The following is a 13,514-nucleotide window of genomic DNA, read 5'->3' on the forward strand; positions in this document are numbered from 1 at the left end:
TACATAGTTATCGGGGAACATTGCGTAATGTGACGTTCTGTTATGTTGTTTAATAAATTGCAACTTGATTAGTTTCATAAACACGTTTATTTTTGTAATAATCTTAGTTTTTGCCGGTCAAAGCTTCGATTAACACAATGAGCTTCTTGTTGTAAGTATAATGCAAAATTTAATCCGTGTAATGGAAGCAAATTTTCGCATGTTAATGCAGTTGTCATTTTGATCAAAATTGCTGTTGATCACAATAAAATTTTTATTGGCTTCCTAAAGAAATAAATGAAATAATTTTTTTTGAAAATTTGATTGTGCTGCTTCTAAACCCATGTGGAGAAAGTTATTTCAGTTGCTAAAGGGTGTAATTTCTTGTAATTGCTTTTAAGGTGTTTATCAAAGAAATTGGGTGTCAGTTATTCAATATAAACAATTCAAATAATATAATCGCTTCATCCAGGCCCGTAGCCAGAAATTTCGTTCGGAGGGGGACCACTTTCATTTCGTGGGAGCAAACTGATTAAACAATAGATTTGGCCATCTTTTTTCGGTCGTTTTTTTTTCACATTTTGGGGGGACCAGACCCCCAAGTCCCCTCCTCGCTATGGCCTTGGCTTCATCGTTATCAAGATTTCATGTTTTGTTCATTGAAATGACCAATAAAATTGCATGCAATAAAAATTTACATTGAATAAGTCTATAAATATGTATATATATAATCTTTGGTTCATCTAAGACGACTTCAGCCTTTTTCTAGTCGCGAGCACTGCCTGTACCCATCATCAAAAGAATAGCACTCTTTTGGCAATTTAACATCCTTAAATGCAATTCGTACGAGATGTTGCATTGTAACGTTGATCAAGTGCTCACGAGCATCGAGCACTCTGAGTGTTTCAAGGAGCACCATGTTGAACATGTCTGATCTAAGAGTATGGTAGGACCCAGATTGCCAGTGCTAATGTGGACGTTACCTACCACAGAGATAATACAAACTTTATAAAATTTAACATAAAATAAATAATGGCGTAAATATGTATATATAGGGGAAATCATGTAAACACATGTTATTTTTAATTTCCATCTGATCTTTTTATTGTGTATGATGCAGTTGAAATGCATAAAGGATCAGATGAATTTCTGTAGCATAAAATTACATATGAAATACTATAATTACATAACATGTACTATCTAGTATTTACAGTTTACAGCATTTTGAAGATTAGGTACTTTACATACAGTATTTAGAAACTATCTTCATTGTATTTTTTGCCATCAAGCGCTCTTAAATGCTTCAGCGCTGTTAATGATGCTTGTGAGCAACAGATTTAAGCTGTTTGACTAGTTCAAAGCCTAAGAAAATTTATTAGTCTCATTACGATTTTTTTTTCTGAATAGGATAGCAATGTCTCCCCCTTGCTAAGTCAACCTATAACATTCTCTGCTCTGTTCTACAATTGGTCTTGTTACTGTCCACTTTTATTGTATCATCGAGAACATAACATGTTGAATCAGCGTTATCTTCAGGTCTGTCTAGTCACAAAAAATTCTCTCGCGCAGTCCCCGCACTTGGCGACCGTTGGCCACAGTCTTTGGTGAGCCGCCGCACACTCCCCCCGGGTCACCACTGTTACTGTCCACTTTTATTGTATCATCGAGAACATAACATGTTGAATCAGCGTTATCTTCAGGTCTGTCTAGTCACAAAAAATTCTCTCGCGCAGTCCCCGCACTTGGCGACCGTTGGCCACAGTCTTTGGTGAGCCGCCGCAGTCTTATGGTTTGTCACTTTTTTAATGCTCTCAGTATTTGAAGAAAACCCAGGTAGTGTAAATTATTAGTGCTAGTTTGATATGGAATGCCAGATTCACAATTTTTTTCTGGTGTTGAAGAAAATTTATTTTAGTTTAAAAATAGTCATGAGAAACACGAGATACCCTCCCCGGCAATGAACATTGCCACTAAAGAGAGGCTTGGCCCCAAGGTTGGCATGTATGCATTTAAAACATTACCTATTTTTTATATAAATTGAAACATTACCTATTTTTTATATAAATTGAAACATTACCTATTTTTTATATAAATTGAAAAAATTAATTGTTTAATATATAGATCAATTTCAATTGTTTAAAATTACTTTCAATACTATTTTGAATTTAAATTTTTTAATTTTATTGATGAATGTAATGAATTTTAAGAAAAGCTGATATGGTAAGAGTAGATCAACTTTGCTCAAGAATAATAAGAAATCACAAACAAATAAGGCAAATACATGAAAAATACACAAACTTCTAATGCATTTCAACACCAATGGGTGTCGTCTTCAGAGGAAAAGATACTTATATCACGCTGACCGAGGATCCCATTTGGATTGAATACAAAATCTTAACTTTCTGTTGCTCAGCAGAAAAAGTGTCTGTTCACTTTAAAGGTCATGGTCAGAATGAAGCTGAGAGCCAGCGTGTATGACTAATGCAGCCTCCTGATTGGATGCTTGCGAAATGGAGTTATCTAATTGGTCTGTTAAAATTTTCATAGAATTCCTGCTAGTAATGAATCAGCCATGACGCTGTGATCGGTGGTGTTGATTTATTGTCATTTACTAATATAGAAGTATTCACAAGTTTTACTGATATACAATGTACCCATCATCAAAAAAAATAGCACCCTTTCTGCAATTTAATGTATTTTTGAAGGCTCGAATATATGTGCCCTCATAGAAATCTGAATCAGCTGTGGACTTTACTTTGTAAAAAACTCTCGCTTCCTGAAATTTAAATCTGTGGCCCTTTTGCCAACAGTGAGTGGTGATGGTTGATTTTTCGTATTTCTGATTCTTAACACAGCAAGTGTGTTAAGAATCTTTTAATCATTTAATCTTGCTTTTATGGGTTTCCTTGTCCGTCCTACATAACCAAGAGGGCAATCACCACATGGAATGTAATAAATCCTCCATTTATTCTATCATATAGCATCTTTAGGGGGGCTTGAAACCAAAGTTTTTAATGGGCACATCTATGGTTGTTAGGTTAAACTTTTAGAGAATCGGTTTGATCTTGAGTGAGACTTGGATTATAAGTTACAAGTACACCTACTCTGAGTGGCCTCTCTATGATATTTTCTAAAGTGGTTTCTCTTGTTTCATAAATGTTTTACTAATTTCGTCAACGTGCTGAACCCCCTGTCTTTCACAGTTGCTCTGATGGTTTGAAGTTCACGGTCTAATGTGTTCCGATCTAAACAGATGTTAAATGCTCGCTCTACGTAAGTACAAAATGCTGAGAATTTCTGTTGCATGGGATGACAAGATCTAAAATGAGGTGGTAGCTTATCGTACGTGAGAAAGGCTTGACAGAGGTTTGGAAATGCGATTTCTGTTTAGTTACTAATACATCCGAGAAAGAAAGTTTGTTATTTCGAATTTGACTGTGAACTGAACGTTAGGGACTATGTCATTCATAATGTGTAACGATTGTTCTAAGTCATCTTTGGAACCATCCCAAAGCACAGAAGCATCATCCACATATCTCTGATAAAATAAGAAGGGCATAACGTTCAATAGCTTACCCTCATATATGTGTGCTTACGTCCATATATGTGTCTCAAAATAGGAGAGAAGGGATTTCCCATTGCTGGACCATCTGTCTAGGTGTAAAACTTGTGATCGAAACTGAAAGCTGTGAGATTGCATATTTCTTCTACTTCAGTCTGAAAAATTGTATGTTCTAAGTCATCTTTCTAGACAACTAATACTGCCGGTTATGAGAATGTTAGTAAATATTGAGACTACGTCAAAAGATGCCATGTTGAACTTTTTGGGTTCAACTTTACATATTTGAGCGAAGCTTGATGAATTTCTAACTGTATTATTATTTGATTTAGTGAGTGGAGAGAGAATCAGAACCAGGAATTTAGAGAGGTTGTATGAAGCTGTACCCATGATATTTGTCCACTGAATATTTGGTAGATCAGTATCCAATAATTCAGTATGCCAGTTTTTTTTTAGATCAATTTCAATCATTTAAAAGTATCCTTAATTTAATTTTCAATCTAAAATGAAAAAACTAATTTCATTCATTAATTGTAATGCTTTTTAATAAAAATTTAACCAAATATTCTGTCAAATCGCTATTCATCCCATCTCTAGTTGTTTGTGGGAATAATTTTTCTAAGATCCTTGTAACTACTTTCTATATTTTATTATGATACTTATTTTTTAATCTAGTTTGTATTTGTGGCACTTGAAGAAAATGTAGGCCTACTTGTAGCACATGCCATGGATTGCATCCATCTTAAATTTATTGAATTTACAAGTAGGAAAAATTGTCAATGATGGTTAATCAACTGGAGACCATTTACTTTATTTGTTTCAAATATCAGTTGTGTTTTGCAAAATTTTGAAATAGTTATAGGTGTATATAAGTTCTTTTAATCGTGTCAAGTTATGGGAAGTAATATTAGGCTGGAATTATGCTGTAAAAGTTTGGTAAAAGTTCTTTTTAAAACTTGAAAAATGCAACCACAACAATTATGCCTGTGACAAATGCAACCGATAGGTTTATTTGTATTTTTCAAGTTTAATCTTTTATCAAACTTTTATTTCGTAATCTGGGCCTCAGGATATATATTTTATATACATATATATAAATCTAAATTGTATGTATAAAATCTCAATAGAGTTGTCTTTATTTTTCTTTTAATCATTCATGTATTTTATTTTTGTCTTTTTTTTTCTACAGCGGAGGTCGCTCTTCAAAAACATTTAAGCCAAAGAAAAATATTCCTGAAGGAACTCATCAGTATGATTTGATGAAACATGCAGCTGTTACTCTTGGTAGTGGAAACTTGCGCCTTGCTGTAATGTTGCCAGAAGGGGAAGATTTAAATGAATGGGTGGCTGTCAATAGTAAGATTAAAATATGTTTGAGTATTTTACTAGAATTTTAACAATATAAGGGAATATTAGATCCGGCACTGATCAGGAGTATCACAAGGTATTTCAGGATGAAATTGTATTGAAAGTAACAATGAGGCTGTTAGTCTCTCAGCCCAGTCCTGTTGCCAGAAATTTTATCGGGGGAGGAAACCACTTTCATTTCGAGGGACCGAAGTGATAGAACAATACATTTGGCCATCTTTTTTCTTTTTTTCAGTCATTATCTCACGTTTCGGGGGGGACCAGACCCCCAATTCCGCCCAGCTCGCTACGGCCTTTGTCAGCCAGGTTTTCATGGCACTTTTAGATGTTGACAAAATTCTCTGAGATTAAACGGGTGTTGTAAGATATTTAAAACTGTAATCTCAATCCCAAGATTGCTGCAAAAGTATTCGTAACACAGAGTTGCCAATTGCTACAGATTGTCCGTAGAAACTACGGACGACCGCAATAAACTATGGAGCTACGGGGGAGACACTTAATACTACAGAAATCGGTTTTAAAAAAATCGGGTCTTCGAGTTTTTTGCTGTGTTTTACTTACTTTCATTATTTTTTAAAATTGCATCTATCCTTACCATAGTGATGAATTCGTATACGCATGCAAGAGAGCTCTCAAGAGAAGACAAAATCTGAACCGATCTGTTTTGTCTGTGCACGGAAGGCATCCTTTAAAGCCGCACGTAAACCTGCCGCTCTACTCAATGGCCAAATGCTCAAAAACCTGTTATCTGTCGAAATCGTGTCATGCTGTGGACTAAAAACGAGGTTTTTGAGTGGTTCAATGAGGCATGTCAACACCTATAGCAGAAAGCCTCCGATGTCACTGAAGTAGTCTATTTCTATAATTTCACCTGCAGCCATTGAATAGAGCAAGCTGACGTATGTGAAATCTTTACCTTTTTGCAGTATATCCAATGACTACAGGTGAAATGGACGACTTCAGTGATGTTGCAAGCTTCGCGTGGAGGCTTTCAGCTGTACAAGGTATTGGGCGGGTCCAAACCCGACTTTATTTGCATAGTGCATGAGCTCGTGGAACTTGGGTCAGAAAGAGTGTTTTGTTGTGGGAGCTCTGACACGAAAAAAACAGGGATGGGGAGAGGGGTCTAGGGTTGCTAGACGTCCGTATATACACAAGGGTGTATGCAGGTTGGGATTGCATTGAATATTCATGAGTTATTAAGGGACTCTGCTACCTCGGAAAGTTGCTTCGGGAGGTGGGGCTCATGTGGCCTGAGCTTTATAGGTTCCAGTGAGGTGTTTTATTTGATGAAATTAAAATTTAAAAAAATTAAATTGATTGATTATTTTTTATTGTACTATGATTATGTTGTCCTAGGGGGTACCGTCCCCATGGCAAAGCTGAACATTCATCACTACTGACAAGCTTCGAGCCAATGTTGGCATGTCTGATAACATGTTATGAACTATATTTTTCCATATAATCTCTGCGCTAAATTTTTGGGTAATCTAGAACATAAATATTACTTTAAGGTTTCTCTAAGAGTGAGAAGTGAGAAACACTGTTTTACAATCTCACATAAATCTGCTGACTGTGATAATTTTTGCTGTCAAGTTTTTGTGATGATCAGTCAGGAATGAAAAAATGCTCAAACTGTGTATGGAGCGGTTCTTTTTTTAAATTAAAGAGGAAAGGCAACAAGGAAGTTAAAGTAGTTTTAGTCAATGCTACGTCTTTGTGAGGCAATATCACTATTAGTTTTGAGCATCTATTGTGACATTTTTTGCTGCATCCAACACCTTCATTTAGCTATTGCATTAGGTGCAATCCTTTTCTAGCACCTTGCAGTGGCATGTTCAATCGAACATTCTATAGGAAAATAGTTTATTTATGCATTCTCCTTCACCCCCTCAAAGTTTGTAGGCAGAATTTTCAAACACCTTGTGTGTAATCATTATATGATGATAAACATATTTTAACCATCTAATTGTGTTCATTTCAGCTGTCGATTTTTTCAACCAAATAAATATGCTCTATGGCACAATTACTGAATTTTGTATAGAAGAAAGCTGCCAAGTTATGTCTGCTGGTCCAAAATATGAGTACCATTGGGCAGATGGTCAAACTGTAAAGAAGCCTATTAAATGTTCTGCACCCAAATACATTGATTATCTAATGACATGGGTACAAGATCAGCTTGATGATGAAACCCTGTTTCCTTCTAAAATAGGTAATGCTGGTGAGATCACTTTTATATGTTCATGAATCTATATATATTTAAAATGGATTGTCACCTGTGTATGTTCTCAATACGATTATTCAGTTTTCAATCAATATTTATTAAATTTTACATGTACACTAAACAACTTAATATTAAACATGTCTCAAATCACAAAGTACAATGATCTCTAACTTATGCGTTGTGCAAGGGAATAAGACAAAAAAAGAATAAGTGACAGACATAAATTAATAGCATTTACCTATATCTTCCACCGGGAGTGCAGAAAATCGACATATCGAAAATCATCAAATAATATATACAGATCACTGTATATATTATTTGACATACATGTCAACAGCCAAGTTTAAAAAGGCAATAACTCAAAAGTATATGTTTTGAGATTTGTTTTTCTGCATTTTAAAGATTCACTTTGTATGGAAATCAATGGGAATCAACTCGAATTTAATTACAATAGGAAGTGTATAAGCAGAGTTTGGAGTTACTGTTTTGCAATATGTAGAGGAATTTTACACCATTCTTATGGCATGCATATCTCAAATACAATTTTCGGAGTTATTGTCTTTTTAAACTGAGCCTTTGATGTTATGAATATCTGGAGTGACATGATTGTTTCACTGCCATGTGACTGCTGCTGACATATCAAGAGACCATCTTGGGAAGAGCGCAAACCATCCCAAGATGGTCTCTCTGGGAGGTCATGTCTGTCTGCCTGCTGCTGACATAATGATTGTTGCCTTTTATGTACTTAATTTCATATAATTTGATATATAATTTCTTTTTTCAATAATTTCAGGTGTACCATTTCCAAAGAATTTCTTGTCAATAGCAAAGACAATATTGAAACGTTTGTTCAGGGTTTATGCACATATTTATCATCAGCATTTTTCGGAAGTGGTACAGCTTGGAGAAGAAGCACATCTGAATACAAGCTTCAAACATTTTATATTTTTTGTCCAAGAATTTAGTCTTATAGATAAAAGAGAACTGGCACCACTTCAAGAACTCATAGAAAAATTAACTTCGAAAGATAAAGAAAAAGACAACTCTACATCACAGTGATAATCATTCATATTGTTTCCTATATTCAAGTCATTTATTGAGTTCTAATAGCAAGATAAGAACCAAGGGAAGGATGCCTAGTCAAAGTTCAGTAAAATAAAATATGCAGTCACAGACTATATATATACACAAATATATATATTGTACAGATTTGTACAAATGTGGTTTTTTCAAGTTGTTTAACCACAGTATGGTGATGTTCTTCAAAAGACACCTGTTCAATGTACTGAGCCTTTTTTTAAGTTTTTGATTATGACAATGTCTCAGATTTACTAATACTTTTGAGTTTTTAGACATTTTTGCTTACAGTGCATTGAATTGTGATGATGGCATACTTGTCCTGAATGATTGCATTTTAAAGTAGTTGTTGTGTTACTTTAACTAATTTAAGATGTATAACATTTTTTTTTTTTTTTTTTTTGCCGAAACATCCAATCAGAAAAGGAACAAAAAGTTTTTTTATTTTTTATAAATCATGTTTAATCCTTTTCCCGGTATAGGTATATTTCACATTAAAAATGGCATAGAAATCACCAAGCTCCTCTAAAATTCTGTATTTTTTCATGAAATAGGTTTTCTTCTAATTTTCAGCAGGTGGAAATGCCTTCCCTATAAGAAAAAATGTTCTGTCAGAAAGTCAGCTTCACAAAATATTTGGGTTTGTCACTTCCAAAATAAACGGCTTTTAAGGAGGCTTTTATCTCATTAATACTGAAATATAAAACATCCATTTTGACGAGTTATCTCGTCAATGCCTGTGAGAGGATTAAGTAAAATGTTATTTATATAATCATAACTAAAGGTTATGCTTTTTATCTTCATTCCTTTCCTGTTGTATAGTATACATATGTATGTATTTTTGATCTCTGAAATATTTAAAAAACATAAGCTTTGGATCATTATATTAAAAATGTTTAAAACAGTCACATAAGTTAGAACAAATGTATCACATTGTTAGTTTTGCTAGCATTGACTTATTTTTTATGCAATTTATGAGAGGTGGTTAAACTGTGGCACACATGCCATGGTGCTAATAGTGACGTGGAAGTTTTTGCCAGAAAGAAAATTTCAAATGAAAAAGTCACATTTAATTGAATTTTTTGAGACACCAGGAGAATTTTTCCAAATATAGTACAATTCCCAGACCTGCCAACTCTCCAGATTTAGGCGGGAGACTCCGGATTTTTCATCCTTCCTCCTGCTCTCCGGATTTTGGCAGAAAATTAATTTTACGCGAGCCTTCGAAAACACTTATAAAGGAAAACTGTGGTCATTTCCATCGAGCAGCCGTAAAAATAAGTCTTGGTGACTGTATTTAAGCACCTGGCAAAGACATGACTTTGTTTACGTAGTGTTTATTGGCAATCATTTATTAGTGGTATGACCTTGGTTGCCGAAATTCCTGTATAATCGTTATTGTATTCCATTAACAGCCGTGTGGTGTATAAACACAAGTTTTTTCGTCAGCAGTTATAAAAATGCTTTGTTTTGAAGTTTTTTAAATTGTTTTCTCCGATTAAATATATCTTCAGAAAGAAAATATAAAGCTTTTAAGAGTTCATGTACCCAAGATTATCAATCACTGATAGCATCCACGAAAGGAAACACTTATGTTTTATGAACAGTATGTAGGTGTGATTTCTCTATTCTGCATGGAAAGACTGACGGAACTATATTCTGCTCAGGGGCAATGCAGAACCTGCCTTGGGGGGGGGGAGAGGATTGGGACTTTTTCTTAATCAATTTTTAAAAAAAAATTTCTTTTGTGATTTTTTTTTGAGATCGAGTATGGTGCCGGGGAGGGGGGGTACCCCCCTCGGGAGAATCTCCGGATTTCTATTTTCCAAAAATTGGCATGTCTGAATTCCATATATACCCCATCTGGAAATCCAAAAGATAGTTGATGGTTACAACTGAATTGCACCCAAAAATATATGTGTTAGAAAATGGCACACATGAGAGAGATTTCTGATCTTGATATTGGCACGATAAGGAAAAGGTTGGCAGAGACTGCAGTAAACCACCATAGCCTCTCTTAAATGAAAAATGAAATCTCCAAATTTTTCGGTGGAACTTCCACATTTTAAAGTGCTTCTAGCAGTTCATATTACTTTATGTTATTGAAAATAAGTGTTATAGAACTTGAATTTAGAGAATATATTATACAGGAGATTGAAATTACTTCAATAATAGAAGTTTGACTGTAGTTGCAATGAAATTTCAAGTGATTTTTTAAAATTTTCAAAGTAGTTCAAGAATTTTTTTTATATGATTCATGCTGTATATTATTAAAGTGAATTTTTTTTTGTTATTGTAAAGAGGTATATTCATGAAAATCTGTTTATGATTTTCCTTTAAAAAATACACTTATTTATATTAATTTTATTTTATGAAGTCATAGAGCAAAATGCAATACAGATGAAAAAATCCTGATATCCCTAAATCTTTAAACACAACTGCTTAATTATTTGAAAAAGGTAGTTCTTTTTTCACTATGTTGTGCACTTAAACTTTTTTTCTCATTTCAAGTATTTACTGGTCAGTTACTTTTTTTTCCCCATAATGTCTGTTTGAGCAGATTTAAAGAATATTGAATATGGAGGGAATATCCAGATTGTGTGTAATAGCAATGGTGAAATGTTGTATAAGGCTTGTTTGGGGTAGGTGTTTCAAATAATTATGCAATTATGAAAATTTTCAGCAATATTGCATACCTGTCAACTGTTATGATTTTATCATATTTAGTACAATTTTAGCCAATTAATATGATTATATGCTTTTTCTTCTAAAAATATGTTTTTTACCGAATCGCTAATATTGATGTTTTCAACGGACCATTGATGATTTCTTACGTTGACCAGTTTGTGCCTATGTCACAAACTGGTCAATATTAGAAGTCATCAATTAGTCCATTGGTAAGCATCACTCCGCTGAACCAATAGCCGAAAATTCCTGCACTCCCTGGGATGAGAAATAGTAAAACCTTGCTGAGAATTTTTGCGGTAGTTTTATTGGTGCAGCTTATTCTCTGAAATAATGTATCCAGCCGCCTCTGACTATTATGCAGCATACTTAGTGGCACATCAATCCTTTAGCATCCATTTGATGGATCAATATTTTTTCCAAATTTGTTTGCCATATATATATCCTAATCCTTTTATTTTCATGAATTATAGAGCATTTTATTTTTTTAATTCAGTCCGAATTTTCTAAATCAACTTGTGCCAAAAATTGAGTTCATAATTCATACATTTTTGATTGATTTACTATAATTGACCTCAATTTTCCTGATATTTGGGTATCGTCTAAATTTTACCATGTCTGAAGTGTAAAGGTTTTTTTTTTTTTTTTGCTGTGTCATTCAGGGTCGGGAATTTTCAATATTTTTGGCAAAAAATAATAGTGCACTTGATTTTAGTGCAATATTATTCTATTATATATAATTCTATTAATATCAATCATGCTACTGACTAGAATGTCAAATTTTGAGTTATGAATATTGGTTGATTTTTAACTCTTTAGCATCCATCTAATGAATTTTAATCTTTTTTTTGTGTTTTCACTGTCCTATGAGCGAAAAATCATTTTAGGTAAAATGTAACAATAGCGTTTCTTTTTATAAAAAGGAAACCATATCTTTTCTCATGAAGCAATTGTTCTCTGATTATAATTATATAATTTTCTAATAATTTTTTTTTTCAGTATAGAGTGCCCCACCTTTTTTTTTCCGTAAATTGGAAAATGGCCGCATTACGTGTTTTATTCATATAGTCTGATATTGTAATTACTAATCATTTGTATTTTAAAATTTTATGAATTAAGGAAATTTTGATAGGTTGAAGGTTGTTTTTGATTGTTACAATATCATGAGTTTTGTTCTTACGTTAAACTGGCTTCACATATTTTAGCATCTAGAAAAATAAGAGCGATTGATCTTGTGTCAGTGTTTGCTGGTCATAAAACTGTATTCAGAGACTTCAGCAACGTTAAAATAAATACAGTGCAACCTGTACAAAATGGAACCTCAAGAGACTGAAGTAATATTCTATTTTAGACAGATTCCCATTTTATCAAGGTGCATATCAAAGTTCTAATCATCGAACTGACTATCTTTCGATTCCATTCAAGACAGGTTTCTGTCTCATACAATGTCTGTCTTAGACAGGTTTTACTGTATCTGTTTTATGAGATTTTAATCAGGTCATTTACTTTCTCAAAGATATTCTGTTGAAAATAGTCTTAACTTAGTTCTCAGTCTGTGCAATAAATTTCTTTAAATGTTGGGTTTATATAAAAGTGAAAAAAAATTATTTTTCTGTGCATTTTTTACAAAAACAATGAACATATTGACCACCTTTGGATTAGCCTTCTTGGAATTTCTTAAAGCTCTAATTGGTCTGTTTTTTATTATATATTTGTTGTAATATTGTTCCTGAATATTTCTCTAATATAGATATTTTTACTGTGACACCAATAGGAAATTTTCAACTACAGAGTCCCAAGGAACATTAGTTAAAAATACAAAAAAAATTCAAGGTGCAGTGATGCAGTTTGGGAATCACTGATACAGACGAGATAATAAATCAAGATGCACTCTTAATATAGGGATATATCGATCCAATAAAGTCTATTGTTTCTTACATTGATTGTGCAAAAAAATTATTAAATGTAACAAAATTTCAACCATTTAAATACAGTTAAATAGATTTAATGAATTGTGCAATCCTTCATATTTTATTTTTCCTAAATGCTGAAACATTTTTTTAGACCATGCTTGAATTTTCCATATCGTCCCACCGTCATGCTAGAAACATGAATGTGTAATGTCCTAGGAAAAAAAGAAGGGGGGGGGGAAGAATTGCGTTTGAATGTGTTCTTTGCCCATGTTTTCTCATATTTAATCTGTAGAAGTTCTTTCGCTAAAATGTTTTGTAACATGTTTTGATAGGGATACACATTCGTGCGTGTATTAGCATGAGGGGAGCAGGGGGAACTGCCCAGGAGGCAAAATTTATGGGGGCAGCAGCTTTAGGAAAGGAGCAAAGAACACAGTTATAAAATTTTGAGGTTGTGGGGGATGGCAAAAATTCTAGTTACGTCCCTCTGAGGGGGATGATATTTATGAATATTGGTATGGAATGCCTCAATGTGGATCTTTGGATGATCCCCAATTTTCTCATCAAATTTTGTTAAAATTATCACACTTAGAACATTCCTTGTTGAATAAAATGAATAGTTTCCACCGTGCACAAAAAAATTTCTGAAGGTGAATCAGAAAAATAGTTTCTATATATATGTAGATGTCATTGAAGTAGGAGGTTCTGA

The 13,514-nt window shown here is 33.6% G+C and overlaps 1 protein-coding gene across 1 annotated transcript; it reads left to right on the top strand.

Moving 5' to 3' along the window:
• On the top strand, nucleotides 1-10,928 carry mats (MOB kinase activator-like 1). The gene is made up of 4 exons (XM_089233175.1): nucleotides 1-151; nucleotides 4,728-4,894; nucleotides 6,891-7,118; nucleotides 7,924-10,928. Exons 1-4 carry the CDS (start codon nucleotides 138-140, stop codon nucleotides 8,187-8,189), a joined length of 675 nt encoding a protein of 224 aa, XP_089089301.1. The 5' UTR covers nucleotides 1-137; the 3' UTR covers nucleotides 8,190-10,928.
• Nucleotides 10,929-13,514: the final 2,586 nt, after the last annotated feature.

This window comes from Pholcus phalangioides, unplaced genomic scaffold (genome assembly GCF_987345545.1).
Source record: "Pholcus phalangioides strain wild (caught in Gottingen) unplaced genomic scaffold, Ppha-v1.0 ptg000007l_1, whole genome shotgun sequence".
Lineage (NCBI taxonomy): Eukaryota > Metazoa > Arthropoda > Arachnida > Araneae > Pholcidae > Pholcus > Pholcus phalangioides.

What these genes read in the sequence shown, in the direction of transcription:
- mats (XM_089233175.1), top strand. An exon ending in TGAATGGGTGGCTGTCAATA is followed by an intron (nt 4,895 to 6,890) that starts GTAAGATTAAAA and finishes TGTTCATTTCAG; the next exon opens with CTGTCGATTTTTTCAACCAA. An exon ending in CCTGTTTCCTTCTAAAATAG is followed by an intron (nt 7,119 to 7,923) that starts GTAATGCTGGTG and finishes CAATAATTTCAG; the next exon opens with GTGTACCATTTCCAAAGAAT.